Genomic DNA, 21,696 nt, shown 5'->3' with positions numbered 1-21,696 from the left:
AAGGTCTTTATACACGTGCTTACAATATACTGTCTTCAGGCTTGAGTGCGTGATGAAACTGGCATGAACCATATTGCGTCATAGATACAAATTACTGTGTTTATAAGCAATTCACGACACAAGTTTTTTTTTTTTTTTTTTTTTTTAATATTTTCCGTTTTTCCTTGTCTGGCCTTATTGAAAGGCAAATGAACTTCCTAAGAAAAAAAGTATAATAATAATCCTATACTTATGAAGTAGTTTCCGTACAGGATTGCCAAGTCACTAAATTTAACGCTAAGTTTACACAGTTATGAATACAAGATAATAGACGTAACTTTATTCTGTGTACAGATATTGCGATTCTTGCAGTCCTTTATTTTTTTAATACAAGAAAAACAACAATTTTCGTGGCGTTTAAGAGCAAAGGAGGGAAGGAGATAAAGTAGGAGAATACAATTCGGAAGTAGTGTACCTATAAGGGCATGACTACACTGTAGATGTGATAGTTTCCTTGTCACCATTGCTCTTTCACAACGTCAGATTTCTTACCTGCTCCTACGTCCCTCCGTGTATTTTACTGAACAGAGGAGCAGCGAACTTTGACGTCACATTATAACTAGCTGGAAATAAATGGCTTTATTAGTGCAAGCTACTTAAAATGCCCATAAAATGACTGGGTAAAGAAATAGATATGGAATATTGTGCAAATAGATGTGGGACATTTTCATCAGTTGCTAAAAATATGTCTAAGTATTTCCATAGATTTGACAAGCTATCGTCGTCCGTAGCAATCGGATTAAAAACAATAAACGTCTTTAAAACATTACTAGCTGAACCTGCGCTGTCTACTCAGCGCATCGTTCTGTTATGACCATGAATCTCCTTATCACTGTGCATATCTCCTTACTCACAAGTAAAGGATAAGGAGACTCACAAAGGAAGTGAATTGCTATGTATAGATGTTGGAGTGAGTTTGTAGCAAATTTGTAGAAGTAACACGATATGAAGTGGAAATATTTTTTTAAAAAATAAATCCATATTCGTCCGAGTGCGCTTTATTGCGTCTCTTGAGCTTTTTGAAGTTGGCAGCATCAATAGTTTTTGCCATTCAAAGCAAAGCGCCTGCAATGTCAGTCAACCTGTCATACGTAACTTCTCTACTTTTTGCCTAACACCGTATGTTTCGGCCTTCATCTCCAATAAACTTTTACCACTTACTACTATTGATGTCCTTGGTTCCATAGGTAGTGATCATCGCCCAATACTTCTCTCTATAACTTCACGTCTAAAATCCACTGCATCCACGCACACCCAAATATAACTTTAGCAAAGCTCGGTGGGATCAGTACAGCACTTATATCACCGAACATCTGCCGGCTACTGCACGTACTTTCACGACTGTTGCATCTATTAAAACCTTCTCATATCCTCTGACTGACATAGTCTCTCATGCAACGGATTACGCAGTTCCTAAATGGCCAGCGAATTGTCTAGACCTCGTTTACCAGCACGCGCCATCGATCTTCTCCGACACTCATAAGAGTATTTAACAGATTCGTCGCACAAATGACCGCCGATTTCTTCTTCTACCTCGTCAATTCCAACGGACGGTACAGAACTACATAGTAGCCCGCAAACAACTAGACTGGCGTATCTCCTGTAATGCTTTGCTCCAAGAAACAAATCTCACTAAATTCTGGAATACCTTTAAACGTCTCACATTTCAGAAACACGGCCCACAATATCCCATCATATGTGCTGGCCAAGTACCAACGACGGATGCAGAAAAGGCAACTGCTTTCGCTACATACTGTATCTTGAGGGAGTCTTCACTCCACACACTACACCTTTGTCCACTTGTCCTACAGACACCCATATCTGTATTTAAATAATTCATTTCTTTCTACCGCTTATAATCCTGATTCTTTAACTTTATGGACAATATTGTTATTAGAATTTCAATTATACATACTTTAACATATTCATATCCTATTTGTATTTGGTGTTAATATTTTATTTCAACATTTGTTCTTAATTTTCCAACTACTCATGTATGTAGGTACACAATGTTTATGCTTTCGTGTTCGGTAAATAGACAATATATAGAGAGAAAATAATATTTGGTCTAGGAATTAATTCGTGCGGGTGGACAAGAGATGGCGCAACGAACGGAGCGTCCCACAGTTCCGTGTATCCACACATGTGTTGCAAACCCCTGTCATCGCGTATCGTTCGTAGTATAGGGCAGTGGATTAAAGCGTCAACAACACCAGTTTGTAGTTAAGTGAACATGGCGCAATTTGTGCCTGATAAAGTGTTTTTGTGGGGTGTCCTGCTGCATTACTTTAACATGCAGAAAAGTGCGACTGAAAGTCATCGTATTTTGGTGGAAGTGTATGGTGACCATGCTCTAGCTGAGCGAACGTGTCAGAAGTGGTTTGCACGGTTTAGAAGTGGTGATTTCGGCTTGGCAGACCAAGAGCGAGCTGAACAGCCAAAAAAATTTCAAGACGAAGAATTGACAGCATTGCTCGAGCAGGATTCGTGTCAAACGCAGGAACAACTTGCAGCAGCATTAGGTGTTGATCAAACAACAGTCTCCAAACGCTTGAAAGCCATGGGAATGATTCAAAAGATGTCACATTGGGTTCCACATGAATTGAAAGACAGAGACGTTGAAAGACGAAAAACCATTTGCGAATTGCTGCTTCAACGACAGAGCAGAAAGGGGTTTCTGCATCGAATTATTACGGGTGATGAGAAGTGGATCCATTACGAGAACCCTAAACGAAAAAAGGCCTGGGTGAAACCAGGTGAACCAGGTCCATCACAACCAAAACGAGATATTCACTGTGCAAAGGTTATGCTGTGCATATGGTGGGATATGAAAGGTGTGGTGTACTATGAGCTGCTGCAACTGGGTGAAACTATGAATGGAGAACGTTATCGACGACAATTAATGCGTTTGAAGCAAGCTCTGGCCAGAACACGACCAGAATGGGAGAACAGACATGATAAACTTATTGTTCAACATGATAACGCTCGCCCACATGTCGCAAAACCGGTCAAAACCTATTTAGAAAATGTCGGATTGAAGTTTTACCCCACCCGCCGTATTCACCAGACGTTGCTCCTTCGGACTACTACTTGTTCGATTGCATGAACAACGATTTGATTGGACAGCGGTTTACTTCTTCAAAAGATATCGAAACATGGGTCTCTGACTGGATCGCTTCCAAGGATGAGGACTTCTTTCGCCACGGAATCCGTACATTGCCTGACAGATGGGCGAAAGTGGTGGCTAGCGATGGACAATATTTTTCTTAAGGTATTTATGTATTTTGTGTTTGTACTACAGCTTCAATGTGTGCGTACCAACCGCACGAATTAATTCCTAGACCAAATATTTTGCTATTTTTCTCAACTTTTTCATGTCTGAAATGACACATTTTGTGCATTTTATGGTTATAATGACCAGATTCCTATTGGTCTATTGAGATTTCCTATTAACCTAATTCTTCCGTAGATCGTTGCTTTATGCTGAATATCAGTACCTTATAGGATTTCGTGTACACTTTGCTATCTTTTCCTGAAATCAGTATCTTCTTGACGGTTGATCGGAGCCATGAACAAATACTAGTCTAACACTGGTCCAGATTTATTGTCCTCTTTTTCTAAGATTATATGAAGGGCAAAGATTTCCATTGTCTAGCGTGAATTTGGATGTAAAATAAGTCTGTCGAGTAAGTCACTGGTGACTATAATCACTGTCATCATCGTACCTATTTTGCCATTACTGGCGAGCCAGTTCTGCAAACGGAGAAGCTTCAATGCAGCACAGTTCTCAGTGAATCTGTTCGTCTTTAACGTACCCACCTCCCTCTTTTTCCTTCTACTATATATTCAATTAAATCCCTCAATATACATTTCGATTTCAGATAACGTCTCAATAAGTTTACCTTCCTCTTTTTAATTGTATCTAATATTGTGTGTTGTTTCCTCCTCTTCTATTTCTAACATGTGTAATTGGTTTCTGTTCGATTCAGCTCATTTTCTCCTTTCTTCTCCATATCTAGTATAGTATACGAGGGGCATTCAAAAAACTTCCCGGTATGTTGTTGTACTTTTGACATTTGTGATGCAATAAGAATGAATCTTGTACAGTACAATCCTTAGGTTGTTTAATTATGAATTTAACAAGTGTGAGTAGGTCATAACAGGGAGGGTATGAGCAGTGTGGCTGATCAGAGGAGTGTATGGTAATCAGTCGGTGCAATGTCGAAATTCGAGCAACGTGGAAACATCAAGTTAATGTTGAAATTGGGAAAATCTTCTTCCGAGACTTTGATAGCCTTAACATCAGTTTAGCATCATCGGATTTTTGTCTCTTTTCGAAGCTAGAAATGACCCTCAAACGTACAGCTCACAGATGACGAGAACAACCCTAAAACGGGGATAGCGAGGAAAGGTCAACGACACGGTCAAGTCCATTTTTGGTTTTTGAGGTGTGGTCTAAACTTAGATGTCGTCTGCTACTTCGGGTAAAGTTATATGTGTGCTATTCCGTAGTGTCATTTGAAACCCCCTTGCGAAAAGTGGGCGAGCCCATACTTACGTCACACTACTTCTGCTAGGGTTCTTCTCGTCATCTGTGAGCTGTACCGGTTTCGTCTCCGTGGAAGAGATCGAAACTAATGAGAAAGGATCAAAACAGGACTTCCGTTGGTGTTTTCAGTAGTGGCAGGAGCAGTGGCGCAAATGTGTGTATTCCGAAGGTAACTTCTTTGATGGCGATTAAGTAAATATGTACTTATAATCGGGAACATTTTGACTGCTCCTCGTTTATAAAAACTTCAGTCTTTCTTTTTTTCCCCCTTTTGTCACTTTCGCATAGCGTCCATATTTCCGACCAACAAAATATGACACTGGACACAAAACCTTTCATTGTCCATTTTTTTAAAATTCTTTACTCAAAAATCCGCAAAATAGACAGTTAATTTCTTCTTCCTGAATATGATTATCTCACACTATTCCTTATCTTACTTTTGTTTTACACTGACATTCGAAAGGCTATAATGGTGTCTTGAAATTTATGTTTAACTAATAGAAAAGAAAATAAGAGACGCTGATTAACATTAATTTTGTTATATATATATATATATATATATATATATATATATATATATATATATATATATATATATATATATATATATATATATATATATATATATATATATACAAATTTCTTACCAATGCACATTCGTGGTCCATCTCCGAAAGGTAGAAAAGTGCGTCCAAATCTCTGTCGTTTCTCGTCCTCGTTAAACCTTTCAGGATCAAATTTTTCTGGTTCTGGATAGTATTTGGGATCACGATGAATACCTAAAATTGGTATATGCACTATTATTCCAGGTTCAATTGTAACATCGGAATCTGGAATCTTGAACGCTTTTTTGCATTCTCGATCTGTTAATCCAAGCGGCGGGAATTTCCGTAAAGTTTCTGAAAATTGCAAAAAAAAAAAATAAATAAATAAATAAAAAATAAATAAAAAAAATAAAAAATAAAAAAAATTAAGTTTTAAAAGTTTATTTTCACGTATTATCTGTTCAATTCCTTGTTGTTTTTTAAAACTATATTTCCAAAAGTGTCTATATAATAATTTGAAGGATTTTATTTAAGAATATTTAAGAATATATACATTATTATAGTAAATTAAAAGAAAAAAAAACAGCAGTAGTAATTCACTTTAATATTTCAAATTACGATATGAAATTTTAAGAAAAGAAAAGAAATTAAATTTATAGCTTTGCGTCCTATACTTATAACCGTGCAGAGTAATAATTGGTGGAATGAGAATCTGGGAGGAAATGGGAGAATCTTGAAAAAACTCACGGACATGATGTTGTACACCACAAACACATGGACTGAAATCGAATCAGTAATCCCTCGCGCCATATTAGAAGTTAGCATTCTACCATTTCTTCCTCTTTTCTTTCTTCTAAAACTCATTCTGCCTTTTAATTTCGCTGTCTGACACTTTTCATAAGTACCCGACTACTTACACCCGACAGGTACACGAACGTAGAATCCCACACGAACGTAGAATATCAGGGATATTTAAAAACGTCCATGCTTTTCAGAGAGGCTTTTCCTCACGATAGTCAAAAAGCCTCAGACGTCTCAACTATAGCATAGCGGTTTAATTCACTGAACCAATTTTCCTCCAAATAAATTTTAAGAGATCAGATATATTAATTATTGGTTAAGTCAATTTGGCCTCAGCGTGTTGAGGTCAATAATCGGTAACTAATAACGCCGTCATGTCGAAGCCATACTATAAAGACTTCCGACACTTATTCATAGCATAGTTTGGAAGTATAAAGCTGACTGCCCCGATTTGCTTACAGATTTTTGGTTATTGATTTTCATAATCCTTTAATATGTTTAATACAAATTATTGTTGTTTTCTGTAACGTGTTAAACATTATTTTGCACCAAGTTCCCCTGATTCAATAATGCCCATAGCATTGGGGTCTTCAGTGATGTTTTACTTTGAAGGCATTCTTTAAATTCTGATATTAGCTACAAATATTACAGGAAATGTTTTCCACTGCATGACCATATATCCAATATAGGGTTATGCCCTACATATAGACTTATCTAACTTAACTTTACAAACTTTATTAAGCACAAAGAAGTCAAGCTATTCAAGAAGTGAAAACAATTGGTGTTGTCAGCACTATTTAACCTATTTCATCAATTGAATTTTCTCAATCAATTCTGTAAATAAATTACATTTCCTGATACTGCTCTTTGGGTTGAGAAAGACGGATGAATCTATGAAAGTGAATTATGAAATAATTAGTGAAATGAAAATGTAAGAGGAAAGGGAGAACCCGGAGGAAACTCATGTTCATGATGTTGTCCACCACGAACTTTTGTGGGAGGGATCAACCTAGGATCCCCTCGCACCTAAGATAATCATTCTACCACTGAGTCACCGTGTCCCATCTAAATCGATTCTGTGAAAGTCATTTGATCATATAATTACGCATCAACATATATGCTTATGTTCACTGGCGTAAATCCCGGGAGGGATGAGGGAAACATGTCCTCTCCAATCTTGGAACTGGGGGGGGGGAACTGTTCCTCCCAATAATCCGATTTGAAATGTGCTTTTGGGGAGAAATGTGATGATTTGTGTCCAATTGCTACCAAAGAAAGTGAGAGAAAATTGATGTCCCCTAGAATAAGCCTCAAATCTGCCCACCTCCCAATGTTGAAGATAACTCTGCTCCCCTGATCCTCCACAGCACTGCTTCTCAGCTTCATAAATATTTTGAACATGGCTTAAAAATAATATGGGAATGATCTTACCCGCCCCCCATGTTGCAGACAGATTTGCGCCGCTGCTTATGTTTGAATTAAGTAATAGTAAAACATTATCTACCTTTGTTTACCTGAAAGAGACACGATCATATTTTCATGACGCATTGAAATAAGTATACATTCAACTTGGATCATTTCTAAACTAAATGAGTAATTTATTCGACTATTATTTTCAGCACCAAGTCGTAGACCAACTGTTTAAAGTAGACTTTGGATCCGTGTGTTCCTAATGAGAATCGATCCGTGGTATACCATCCGAAAGTTGCGTTTGCAAACCATATCCGTAGGAGAAAGCTTCAAAATATAAACGAAGCTCCGCAAGTCTTCATGGGACCGAATTTACTGACCTCTTCCCCGTGAGTGTTGTCCGCCATAAACCTACTCTACATGACTTGACAATTGACTATTCTCAATTTATTGTTATTTTACAATTTTTAATTACAAGTGTATAGCACTTATATATTTGTCTGTTGCTTTGCATCTTTGCTTTGACAGTAATAGTCTAGTGGTAAATCAATTTAAAATAGTTGAAGAAAGTTCATTAGCTTCATAAATGCTTGCAATAAAAGTTACGTAAATATCAGGTGTTATTAAACTCCGAAATTGTAAAGTACACTAAGAACCTTCATAATAATGTGAGTATAAGCGTTGCAGACAATGATACTAAATTCTACTCTGGATTATTCGCATCTTGGTACACTATGAGTCATTATTTTATGTGTGTGCAAGAAGAGAAAAAAATATCACTTCACTCGGGTTGAATGTGTCAGCACAGCCACAAGCCTTAATCTCCGCCTTATTTCTCTTCTCCTGTGGCGACCGAAACAGATTCAGTTTTTTCAGTCACAAAAAATATGTGATTACATTCTACGTAACGGCAAGCGTTTAAAGGGTTGGTCTGTTAGGCAGTTTATCGCTAGAGAAAGCCAAGTCAGAACACGTGGATAGTGAGTAACATAAAGCGTCGTGGCTTACACTATGCTGCCAAATCTATCATAGATATTAATCAGGGTTGCAAACTCCATATTAAAATAGTTATTTTTTCTTCATTCGTATATAGGAAAAAAATTGCATATTTCTACTTACTTATTTTACTTCGTATTAATTCTGAAAGAATGTGACTTCGTGATTACATTATAGAGCCGCCTTAACTCCAAATCTTACAACTCACCTCGTTAGTTGAGTTAATATACGCTTATGCCTCTCATGCCTGTGATTATAAATAATATTCCAGATGGCAGGGACGTACGGAAGGGGGGGGACACGGGGGTCCGGACCCCCCCCGAAATTTCGACTTTTTAAAAATTTAGCCTAATTTTAGGGGCAATTTTAGCAATTTTAATATAAAATAGCTTCATATTTAGTTTGAACCCCCCCCGAAATAAATTCCTGGGTACGCTACTGCCAGATGGACTCGCATTTAACTATTTAACATCATATGCTTTAGCCTATACAGTAGGTCCACACTATTTTATCAAGTTGCACCCATCTTGCTGGTTTTTCATATCTCTCACTTTGAGAGCCTTTATATTAAAACAACATTTTTTTTTAAAAAAAAAGGCAACTACTTACCACAAACAACCTTATCAAGATAGACCATTTCTTGCATAACAACCTGGTAGGTAAGTTTACCATCATTTTTCTTCAAAATCTCATCAATCTCTTTCTGTAAACACTGCTGGATCTCAGGGTTGAGGGCCAGTTCGTACAAAACAAAACTAAGCAATGTTGATGAAGTCTCAAAACCTCCAGCAAAGAATACCAAGGCTTGGGCTGTTAAGTCATCGTCACTCAATTCTGGAAATAGTTTAATGTTTCAAATATGTCAGAGTTAATTAGACGATCTCAATTCTTATTACTTTATATGCTTAAGAAATGTTACAAACATTATGTTAAAATTTACAAGAATTTTCTATAATATAAGTAATGGAATGTAGAGTATATATTTATTTAAGTATTTAAAAAAATAACACTAAAAAAGCTCATAAATTAAATAATTGAGGCCTTAAAAAGCTAAATGTATTGTCAAATTCACCTTTAAAAAATGCTGAAATAGTTATGTCATTCCACACCTATCATATACACACATGGTGCATATGGTGTATTAAGAATTATTTTACAACTACTATAAAACAGGAACTCCTTTTATTATTATTATTATTATTATTATTATTATTATTATTATTATTATTATTATTATTATTATTATTATTATTATTATTATTATTATTATTATTATTATTATTAAATCTGCCCCATTATGAAAGTTCAATTCTGATAATTTTGGCATTAATCATTCAGTTTTGCAAGGTTATATTTCCACTGCTGTTTACTTTACATTTTTATAGAACCTTCTTATGGTTATATGACTTGTGTACTATTCTCAGTGAGAGCTCATGAGATTCGAATCTTACCGTTAAGCCTTTCACGACCAAAAGGCATGTTTATCCCTTTCTTTAAATTGTTCTGAAATTGTATTGGATTATTTAAAAGGTTTCAGTTTTCGTGTATTGCGTGTTAGATACAGGAACTACTGAAATAAGCTGGAATATAAATTAATACAAATACAAAATTACTCTTTGATAGTTTTGTAATCATCCTTTTTCGTGATTTTGTATAACTTTTACCTTCTACTTATGGATAACAAGGCTATCCATGGCTTTGGATTGGATATTGAAACAAAATAAACACTTACCAAAGCTTCAACACATACTGTATTTTAAACTATAATGTGTAACGGTTTCGGATATCTAACATGTCCTTCATCAGACACTATGATGAAGGATATGTTAGATATCCGAAACCGTTACACATTATAGTTTAAAATACAGTATGTGTTAAACCTTTGGTCAGTGTTTCTTTTGTTACTTATGGATCTATGAAGTAGTATATATAGGAAACACTATTACTGGCATACATAAACATTGTAACTTCTAATACTTACGCGCATTTGTTTATAAGTAATCCCTTATTGACCATTCAGACATATGTTTTTCGAAACCAGAACTAAATAACTGTTCAAGAGATCAACTTGCGATAACTGTTTTTGGAACATATACGTCAGCTCTAACCTAAATACTTCAAAAAATATTTTTTCTTCTTCCTTACAATTCTTATGGTCCTAAAGGGGTTAAACTATTTATGTCACCCTGGGAAAAATCCGTTATCCGGGCAGCGGTATATTGTACAAATATACATAATCCTTATGTTTACTACAGAAATCAGTACGGATAATAGATCATCCATATCCTAGATATGTACTGTCCTTAGATGTTATATCATATCGTTGTAGGATGTCTGAAATCTAACAGTCTTTCGGATATTACATACATATACGTATGTTACATACGTCAGCTATATGTTACATACGTCCATCTGTATTTGAGATCCTGATCACCTATATACAGTTCTTTCGTTTGTACGGAAAGTACGCTTATTCGGAACACTTATGCGGAAAGTACGTATAAAATATACTTCTTCAGTTATACGTTTGCTGTATGCTAAGTCCAAAAAATACAGGATTTACACATGTCACCTACTTTTTTACGTACGCCACATAGATTTTTTTCTCAGTGTACATATAATATCGGAACTGAATGGTAAGGTGAACTGCAAATTAATCAAGTAAAGTCAAATACGGTAATTCTTTTTAATGAAATTAAAAGACAAATATACCACTAAAATAAAGATATACGCAGGAGATGTATCAATCAATAATTTTTAACTGTGAGATTTTAATAAAGCAATAAAATACATGCGTAAAATGTGATTGCATATGTAAATGCTGAAAGTGTTATAATGTTTCACAATAATAACTTCCATGATAGTCTTTTCTGTAATGTAATGCAAGAGACAGGTGTAATGTGTGCATGTAATGGAGTAATTGGTAAGAACTACAAACCAACTAAAGGGCTTGGCTTTGTTTCCTGGTGAAGATGGGACCTACTTTCCGTTTTACTTCTCATTGTAAATTGATTCAGACTTATCCATGACATACCTTAACCTCTTCCATTTGGTGCACCCTATTGCGAACTAACTGTTAAATTGGTTGAATATACGATCACTGGATAAAATAATGAGGAGAATTTACTTAAATATAAACTTAAAAAATACATTTTCATCTTTAAATATACATCATTTTAGTGTTTGTATTTTGATTTCTTCATAAACGAGTGATCTGTATCTTCAATTTCTCTTGTTAAAATTAAATATTTCAAAAATTTGTAAAATTAATATCAGGTAGTAGGTAAGTAGGGAAGATCTAAAGAAGTTAGTTTAAAATTAAAGTGTTTTTTAAAATTTATTTAATAATTAGGTGCCCATTTAAGTCATTATTTGCGTAGCTTACAGGGAATACTGGCTATGTAAAAAGACATTCTTTACGTAGATGTGAATCTATTTGGTATCAAACTATATACTTTTCCTATAAACTGTATAAAGATATACTTACCTATATCTTTGCTGTCATCATGTTCAAAATTGTAGTTGTGTTCTGTATCCACATCACCTTCAATTTTGCCCTTCTTCTTCAGTTCAATAAGCAACTGCAAAAAGTCATTTCTTTGAATATTATTATTTTCTCGATATTCCATAGTTTCTTTCACAGTACGTCTAAAGAAATCTTCAACGTCTTTCGGTGTAAAAGTTATATTCAAAACTTTGGATAGCCACGGAGAGGACACCATTATAAGTATTTTGAGACTTTGAAGAAAGGTGGGGGCTTCCATTAATTTCTTCCCCATTCGTCTAAATTCCGCATCAGGATTATTCAGTGAATTTATCTTAATTCCGAAAGCGCAACTGCCAATGACGTCTGTTGTAAACTTCGACAAAATGTCCTTTATTTCAATGTCTTTATGAGCAGATGCCGCTTTAGAGAGATAAACTTGTAGCTCTTGAGCACAATCACAAACAAATTCAAACATTTTCTTCATTTTTCCTGATGTGAAAGTGGGTGTAAGTTTCATTCGCATGTGTTTCCACTTCTGATCTCTCAGTCTCAGCAATGTTCTGGCATTTAAAGGGTCTGTTTCCTCACTCCCAAACTCAGCATGATTCTCAAAATGATGGAAATTTTTTATAAGTATTGTCCTTATTAGTTCAGGGTCTCTAAGTATCAAGATTGGTTTTTGAAATATGTAAAATCCACCAAATCTATGACCATCAAGAGCATTGTAAATGTCCGTTATATCGCAAGTTATATTCTGGTATTGTAAAGTTGAATTCTTCACATTACCAAATAATAATGAAGGTTTGACATAAGGTACACCAAGTTTCCTCCAGTAGTTGTACTTATAGGTGGCGTAAATGTAGAAAAGAGTCCCAACACTGATAATTATATTAAGGACGATTACTAGTAGATCGTAGATCATTTTAGGTTCTACTGGTCCTTTTCTTGTTCGTTTAAAATTTACCTGTAAATTACAAAAATAAATAAATAATAAGAATAAGAAGACAAAAATGAATCGAAATTATTATTCTAATTATGATACAGTCGACTTAATATTCACTAGTATGCCGAGGGAGATGTTTGTGACGTTTGAAACCGGGGTTCCGACTTCCCTTTAAACGCTGTTAGCAAATGAGAGGGCTGCGGTGTTCCCACATCTTCGTAAACATTCAAGCCAATTTATCTGACACCTGCTCATCTATTTACGTTATAGTGTGTGTGCGCCTTTTTACCACTCTGCAACGTCGCATTACCTTCTTGTTTCTTGTTTTTGTTGCTAGTAACCTAATTTCCGAAAGGTAAACTGAAATCTTGCAATTCGAGAGCCCATTGAAATGCTTTATTTCCAATACTGTAAAATGTTGAAGTACACATGGAATCTTTGTCGTTAATTCTGCGCATAGCCTCCATATAATAAGATGTGTGGTCCATAGCACATTGATTTGTGTTATTGTTAATGTAAGAGACTATAACAGTTAAACTGAGTTTACGAGGGGGATACTTATCATAACTAGATTCAGATTAATACAGAAATCTACTATTATGAAGGAAAAGATGTTTTGTGGCAGAAAGTAGCTCTTTTCGGTAATAAATTATAATTATAGATCGTATTTCCCCATCCAAGTTTTCATTTGCATCGCATTTCTATGACTTTCTGACATTATTTGACACTGTACCTGCATAATGACCAGAAAAGGTCAGAAATATGACGTCGGTACTAAAGCTGAAACGTGCGCTATACTTTTTAGTATTTTATTTGAGTGTACAGAGGTGAGGTCGAATGCAGGAGAGACAAATAATAAATAAGTCAAATTCTTTTCAGTTTCCTTTCTTTATACGACATTGAAATACTGATGAAACTAGTTAACAGATGTAAAGAAGTACTAAACTCCCTGGCGCTACAGTCCATGAAGGGCAATTGCCTGCCAGTTGGCATATATGTATGTTCAGTGCATCTGTTCCCAGATGCCACTATTTCTGGCTTTATGGACAGAAGTTCAATATCTTTTAATTCAGATAGTAATTCAATTGCCTCAACACCAGAAAATTTCAGTGCTTCCACCGGGAATACAACTAGAGACCACGCATACCAAAGTTGTGAGGGCTAAAAATCCAGCTAAGCAAAAGCTCATTAATATTTGAACACCTACGTATGATAACGGGAAGAGTTCTAGAACGTAACTATTTGATGAAATCTTATGAAGAATTAAAGATAGAACTTCTGAGAAGTAAGTTTGTTGAAATCACTGAAATCTTCTTTTTCTTCTTATAATATTAAAAAAAAAAAAAAAAAAAACTTCGCATAACTGGAGATCCCGATTGGAATATACAACATGCAACCGTAATCAGTTTTCAGTATCACTGTAATAATACTGGTGATGACTTGGTTCTGGTCAACTCCCCTTTGCCCTTCCCTTACAGTTTTATAGGTTCACTCGATTAAACTTGGATGATCCTTAATAAGTGAAACATATATCGTTTCTGTGTTTCTCACGAGTTTGTGCTCTGATAAAACTTGTAGTTAGCTTTCAGTGCAATGCTTGGATATATAGTCATACACAACACAGACACACACACATACGGAAAGAGAGAGAGAGAGAGAGATGTACACAAAAAATAAAATTATGAATTTAGTAAGAAAACACAGAGAGAGGGGGGCGAGAGAATCTTATTTGTTGGAATTACATTAGCAGCACATATTCCTCATGTATATGACAATATTACGTCGTTTGCGTCTCACACTGTGTTTGTCCAGATAACAACGAGTCTATTCGGAATACCGAGTCACTCTGGGTCATGTGTCTGTCTAAGTGAGCGGGTCTAGTGGTTTATGGGTCCGATTTTCTCCGCGTTACGGGTCATGAACTTTCTGGCCTGTCCCATCACTGGTATGAATACATTTTAGCGACGGATTAACACCTTAAATTTAATTTCATATTGCTTACATTATCCTGTCATGCTTATATATATCAAGAACGTTCGGCTTATCTATATGTATCTTTTCTTCTTTTTTTCACGTATTCTGCATAATAATGCCGCAGGTGCATTACTTTTCGAGAACATGAATAAATAATTTTAGACTTGTATTATAGCCTAAATGTTAAAACTGTATCTTAAAAGCATAATTTCTGTTTACCACATAGATAGATGCCTATCGACGAAAAAAAAATATATAAATCGGATACATGACTTCATGGATATTTTTTGAAGTTACGGGATTTTGAATGGAATGATCGATATAGGATCAGGCATATACTCGTATAAATCTTTAAAATGATAAGTAATTATTTAGGGTTTCCAAAATGATTTATACAAGCCAATGTGTGTGCTGGATCGAGACGTGCTAGTAATGTTATCCATATGAGCAATTCTAAAATCTCTTCATTGATCTCTCCTTATACAACCAGTCTTTGTGTTATCTTTCGTCCAGACATGTCGAAAAGTAACTTTATGGTTCTATATTCGGTGTTCATAAAACAGCACTTTTTCCCGAATACTGGAATATCTTCCAAATCCGGTTTTCCCGAATTCCAGAATTTTCCTGCAATCTAACATTTTCCGAATTCCAAATTTTTTTCCAAAATACGAAATTTTCAGGATTCTGGAAAATAAAATTTCCGGATTCCGGAATGTTTCGGCCATCCCTAAAATTTACAGTGCCCCAGGTATTTTGGACTACCAAATAAGCTAATGTGCTTGATTAAAAATAGAGCACTGTATCATTTCTTTTTCTTTCCTAGTAATTAAGCATACTAGCCACAGCAGCATTAGTGTCGGAACTAACGGAGAATCGACATCAGATCGCTATTGACACCTTTAAGACCGTTAGAATGAGAGATGACTGTATAAGGTATTCGTGTCAATACCGTTTTTCCATATAGGTCACTCTGAAACAAATGAGTTTCGTTTCACAAGGTGAAACTACGGTAAATTTCCAAACTATGCCAATTCAATGCTGAGACTTGAAGTAGTGCATTTATAAGTACTGGCTACAATAGAGTAATAAAATCAAAGATAGAGTCTTTTCCTCGAACACTGAATCCATATCAAAAAGCCATTACTCGCTGTGTCTTACTGTTTCGGTTCCATGATGTTAAAGAGTGAAACCAAAAATCGTTAATTTGAACCAATTCCGGATTAAATAGATGGTTAAGTGGGAAGATAGAACTTACTGTTTTGAAGTAGAATCGATTGAAAAACTCTATCTCGATAGTTCTCACCGTATATGCTCTACGGAAATCAGTATTGAAACCGGAAGTAGCACTAAAGTTTAACCATTTCCTGTTTTGATAGAGTGTTGCGGATTGTGACGATATTCTCTCTTGAGACACTGAATAGATTGAAAAAGAAAACAATGTCTATTACCATTTTTGTTCTATGGTGACAAGTGTTGAAACCAGAAGTGGCTCATTTGAACCATTTCCAATTTGAATAGAAGGTTAATGAAGAAGATGAGACCTATTCCTGGGACAATGAATAGATTTCAAAACAACACATCTCGATATATCTTACCATTTTTCCTCTGTGGAAATCCGTATTCAAACCCGAAGTAATATTAAATTTGAACCACTTCCGGTTTTGTTAGAGTATTCAAGCAGGTTAGAGTTCGTTGTATTGAGATGGTGAATTGTTTGCAGAATATCGCTTCTCGCTATCTATTACCGTTTTCGTTCAATGAAGATAAACGTTGAAACCGAAAATAAATAATTTGAACCACTGCCTGTTTGAATTGAGAATTAACGGAGGAGATGTAATCTACGTATTCTTGGTATGATGAACCAGTTGAACCGATTGCAAAAAGCCACACCTCGATATATCTTACCCTTTTTGCTCTGATACAAGTTGAAAAACCAACAAACAGACAAAGTCGTTCTATAAGACTTCCGTCACTTATACAAAGGATAGGTTGGAAGTCTAATCAACGACGGAAATGAAGTAAAAAATCTTCAATGCGCAATAAACAGGTTAGGAAGCATCTGGAGGTAGATGTAGATATACAGTATGAGGTTATGTGTTTATGAAACGTCTCAGAAATCCCTAGCAGCATCTGAGGATATGGGTATAAACGTGTTGAAGCATTGTCATTAAGGAGGTGGCCAAAAAGATCACATAGCTGAGTTATTCCGTCATTTCAGACTTAGAAACAAGAATAGTGTTGAAGTGTTCAATTTGTTGAAGGGTGAACGTTCGATAGCAATTCTGTACAGTTTTACAACACTTAAGGGCGCAGGTGTGTCTTTGTTCTACCGTAACAAGAATATTTGCAATTGAAGATAAATCAAATATTAATTTCGGACTTTAATCTGTAAGCGAGAAATGTTCCTTGGTTCGATTTCAAGTAATCCAGAAATTTCTCTCTCTGTCAGTGTGAGTTTGAGTTCAATGGACTTCCGGAGAGATCCGAACATGCTAGACGTCCAAAACATAACCTGATAATGATATTTGAGGTCATTACCTTTCATTTTTCTCGTGAAATTAAATGTTTACTCAATATTACGAAGGTCAATGACCCTCTATATTTTTACATAATAAACTTAAGTAGCATGTATTATATATTCTCTTTTCTAATACTGATAAAGTAGTAATAATAATAGGTCATTGAACGCAAATTACCAAATCAAATCTCTACAGAATTAGATTATCATTACTGATATCACATGACGTATCAATCAATTTTTGTTAGTTTTCCCGTATAAATAGGTTATCACTCAACATCTTCTTGGATTCTGCTATTGATATTTCAAAGCATAGTAGTTTAACTTCACAAGTGTATATTGGACACATTACATCACGGTAAGTTAATCGTATTTGTAACTACAAACTAACAAGGTGAAAGGCAACTTAATGAAAATGTACAGCAAAAGTGCAGTTTCTTGCTTGACTTCTTGCTTATAGAATACAGTACAGTACACAAGTAATTGCTGCATCTTCCGTGTATGTATACACTTATATGCATTATTCATTTAAAAGGTATATATACACAAAGCCTTACACTTGTATGCATAATTCATTTAGAAGAGTTTTGATCTATTTATAACAGTATTAGTAATTTGCATTCTTCCTTTTGTTAGTTGTAGATAGTCTTTTCATTCATAAATTCATGATTGACGATAAATGTATCTGCTATAGCTGTAGCGTAATCTCAATTAAAGATTTTACGAGCATTGCTCATTTTATGTGCTGCTTTCCATTAAATACGTATATTGTTCCATTCATGTTATGTGAAGTTTGCAGCCAGCGTAAGTGATATCACAGTGTGAGTGATAGTATTAGCACTATCATACTTATATATGACTGCATGTGTTGTGCAGGAGAGAGAGAAAAGAGAGACTGTAGTTTTATTTTATGTAGTGGACGAAATGAACTATAAAGTATCATTTAGTGTAAAAATAATTTCATCGCAAGATTCTCAGCCTTCAATTTAGTGTAACAATGAAGTGGATTACGTTGCAAAAAACAATTCACTTGATCAAAGTTCCAGTGGCCCCTAAAACTCTCGGCTTTAATAAAAACAGTCTTGGGTTCAATTCCTGTCGGTAGAAAAACAGGTGACAGATATCTTGAGGAAGATTTTTAATGGATTTTTCTAGTTTACACCAAGCAAATGGCAGGATGGTACCTATGTACATGTCCCACGGCGATTCCTTCCTTTTTCACTTCCTCAGATAGTATGCTCACTCATACGTAACAGGTTTAAGGCCATAGTTGCTGATAGTGCACAGAAATATATATATAAATAAACAAATACGTAAATTTAAGTTGCAAACATATTTGGATTATGCACTAAAATACCGCAAGATGGTGATAAGAGATCCGACATTAGATAAGAATGTAAGAGTTTAGTAAAAGTGTTCAACGTCCACCAACGTGTGTCCGTTTGGTGACCTCCTGGGTTCGATTCCCGGTAGAAGGGCATCGAACGCATTACTATGGCTCGCACTATATACCTTCGCTGTTGACAGAGGATATGAATACAAATCAATCGATCAATCAATACAATTTCAAGTAAGATTATGGTTAATAATACTATATCTTATTCATGGGTTTTCTTCTTTTATTTTATCAGTTCTTCATTTAATCATTTTCATTAATCATCGGTTCTCTTTAGCATACATGATATTATGGGACGTTAAAACTAAGAATACATCGTATTTTCTTGTATATAAGTTATAAATATGTACCCTTAAAATAGACCTTAAAAATGGAGCGCGTTGTATACAAATATACACAGAAAAAATACTGTGATTATAGTTCCAAAACATAACTCATAAGATATACGATAACACTTGTATAAAAGTTACTTCGTGATTATATGGGTAACGTATGGGTCTTCGGCACAGGAGATCTGGGTTCTATTCCCGATCGAAGCTCGTGTTATTGAGACCCTACGTTAGCCTGTAGGCCCATGTCCCATACAGCCTCGGTGCTGAACGGGACGCTAAATTGCAAATCAACTAACCAACTAATTGGTAAGATAGAATACAACGTTTTAGATTTGTAAAGAAATGGCAATTATTATTAAATTTTTCAGTAGAAAGGAATAGACTTTTATTAAGGTGCATCTTTATTAACCCTACAATCACACCGTGGGGTCACCGGCGACCCCAGTGCATATAAAATGCGTTCTGCGACAGCGCCGTTGTGAGGGGGAAACACAACAATTCGTCTAGCTTCAGTTCGGAGCATGCCGTTGACACTGGACGTTGCATTGTTGTGTTGGTGCGGAAAGTTCTGTGTTATTTTGAGTGCTCGGGTCATATATGACCCCACGGTGTGATAAATGAAACATAGTTTGTTTTGAATAGCCATATAACAAATCATTTGCAAGTTGGCGATTTTTTTTTTTTTTTTTTTTTTTTTTTTACGAATGGCGGCAGCAAGGAAGTTTACTAACCAGGAAGATGTTGTACGCATTTTAGAAGAATCAGATGATGATCTGTCCGATGCTGATGAACTGTTAAGTGAAAATGAGGATAATGAGGGGCAGGATGATCAATCGGTGGATGAATTTGAAGCTGATGTTGATAACGATGATATTGTCGACTTATTACAACGTAAAGTCATTTATGGGAAGAATGGCAGAAAGTGGTACACTAAACCCTTCCATCAAAAATCCACTAGAACGTTAAAAGAAACATTGTTATTCATCTCCCAGGGTCCAGGAAGAAAGCGAAACAAAGAACCGATGCAAAGGACATTTGACTACTGTTTTTTTCAGATGACATTTTGAACACAATTGTGATTTTTACCAATGAAGAAATAGAAAGACAAAAGTGTGTCTTCAAATCAGATCAGAGTTATCTATCCCCCACTGACAAAATTGAATTGTGTGCCTTATTTGGTTTGCTTTATCTAGCCAGTGTTCTAAAAAAAATTCACCTGACAGTAAGTGATATGTGGTCTGAAGCGTTTGGTCCACCTGCATTTAGGAGCACTATGTCAAGAAATAGATTTGAATTTCTCATAAACTGCTTGCGCTTTGACGATAAAGCTACAAGGGACCAAAGGAAATCTATAGACAAATACGCTGCCATCCGTGAAGTGTGGGATATCTTAGTGCGTCACTGCTCTGAATATTATATTCCTTCAGAATATGTCACGATAGATGAACAATTATTGGGGTTCAGGGGTAGATGCCCTTTCAAAATGTACATTCCCAGCAAGCCCGATAAATATGGGATTAAAGTTATTCTGATTTCTGTAGCCGGAAGAAAGACAGAAAAGGAGTAGCAGTGTGTTACTTGTGTAAGAGAAGTGTGTGTGCTGAACACCGACACAACATTTGCGAGCATTGCAAAATGTAAACAATGGTAAACAATAGAAACTACTTCATTTATCTCCATGTAAAACAATGAAATATCAAACAATTGAAACCCAATGAAAAAATTTAATGTTGTTATAATGTAGAACTCGTGTATTTTAGACAAATTGGATAATCGGTAAAGAAACGAATTATTTCAACATATATAAAATGTGATACGTGAAATGTAAAAGATTATATAACCTAATGAACCTAACCTAACCTCACCTCATTTAGCCTTACTTTACCTAATCTCATACATATAGATATAATCTAACATATATACACATATATACATAACCTACATAAACATATATAATCTAACAAACCACATACTATCTACCCTAAGTTAACCTAACCTAATATTATCTAATCTAACATAATATAACAGTAGCTAGCCTAATAAAACGACTCTCCAGACTAGGGTCGTATATGACCCCACGGTGTGATACATGTCCTAATAAAAGCACGGTGTGGTTGTAGGGTTAATAATAAAATAGTGTGTTAGTGTATCTATCATTAGCTTTTCTGATACAAATTAGTCATCTGGAGTCACCAAATTTTCTACACAGACAGGATCTTCAGCAGATCTAATCGTCTACTAAACCCCTTTTTTCGATTTTCGGCTAAAAAAAAAGTCGAATTTTGAGTGTGTGGATATGTATGCATAAAACAAAAAAATAAAAATAAATAAATACTCGGAACAACTGTCATTAGTGGTGGTGGATTCGAGTTTGGCTTCCCTTTCAGCAAAGAGGCTATATAAGACACGAATTTACTCTTTAGCCCGGGATCCGAATTACATGTGCTACTCCAGGGAATCGAACCCAGGTCTCCCACGCTATAAGTGCGCCCGTTAAACATGTAAGTATGAGAGAACTTCCGGCAAATATTAGTGTCAAATCCATAGCTTTTGGGAGTGCTCCCATCGTCATGCGGAGGTATGTGAAAATTAACATGTTCAAAATGGTCGATGTGTCAATTCCATAATTTTGGGGAATCATTATTTATTTAATCTACGCGCCAAGTAAACTTTGTGGTGGACAAACACCGTGTGCCTGGGTTTCCT

The 21,696-nt window shown here is 35.4% G+C and overlaps 1 protein-coding gene across 2 annotated transcripts in view; it reads right to left on the bottom strand.

Moving 5' to 3' along the window:
- Window positions 1-21,696, bottom strand: part of LOC145668564 (cytochrome P450 6k1-like) — a 29,488-nt gene that overhangs the window by 4,746 nt on the left and 3,046 nt on the right. The window contains exons 2-4 of one of the 2 annotated variants that reach the window (XM_081736555.1): window positions 11,828-12,791; window positions 8,950-9,174; window positions 5,236-5,487 (exon numbers count right to left, since the gene is read on the bottom strand). In XM_081736555.1, the coding sequence (XP_081592681.1) occupies window positions 5,236-5,487; window positions 8,950-9,174; window positions 11,828-12,749 (1,399 nt within the window). In that variant the 5' untranslated portion in view covers window positions 12,750-12,791. The remainder of the gene's footprint in view (window positions 1-5,235; window positions 5,488-8,949; window positions 9,175-11,827; window positions 12,792-21,696) is intronic. The other variant, XM_081736556.1, reaches the window with a different exon arrangement.

The sequence above is a fragment of the Thermobia domestica genome, chromosome 13 (assembly GCF_964235325.1).
Source record: "Thermobia domestica chromosome 13, izTheDome1.hap1.1, whole genome shotgun sequence".
Classification (NCBI taxonomy): domain Eukaryota; kingdom Metazoa; phylum Arthropoda; class Insecta; order Zygentoma; family Lepismatidae; genus Thermobia; species Thermobia domestica.
This window is presented reverse-complemented; position numbering and strand designations above follow the sequence as displayed.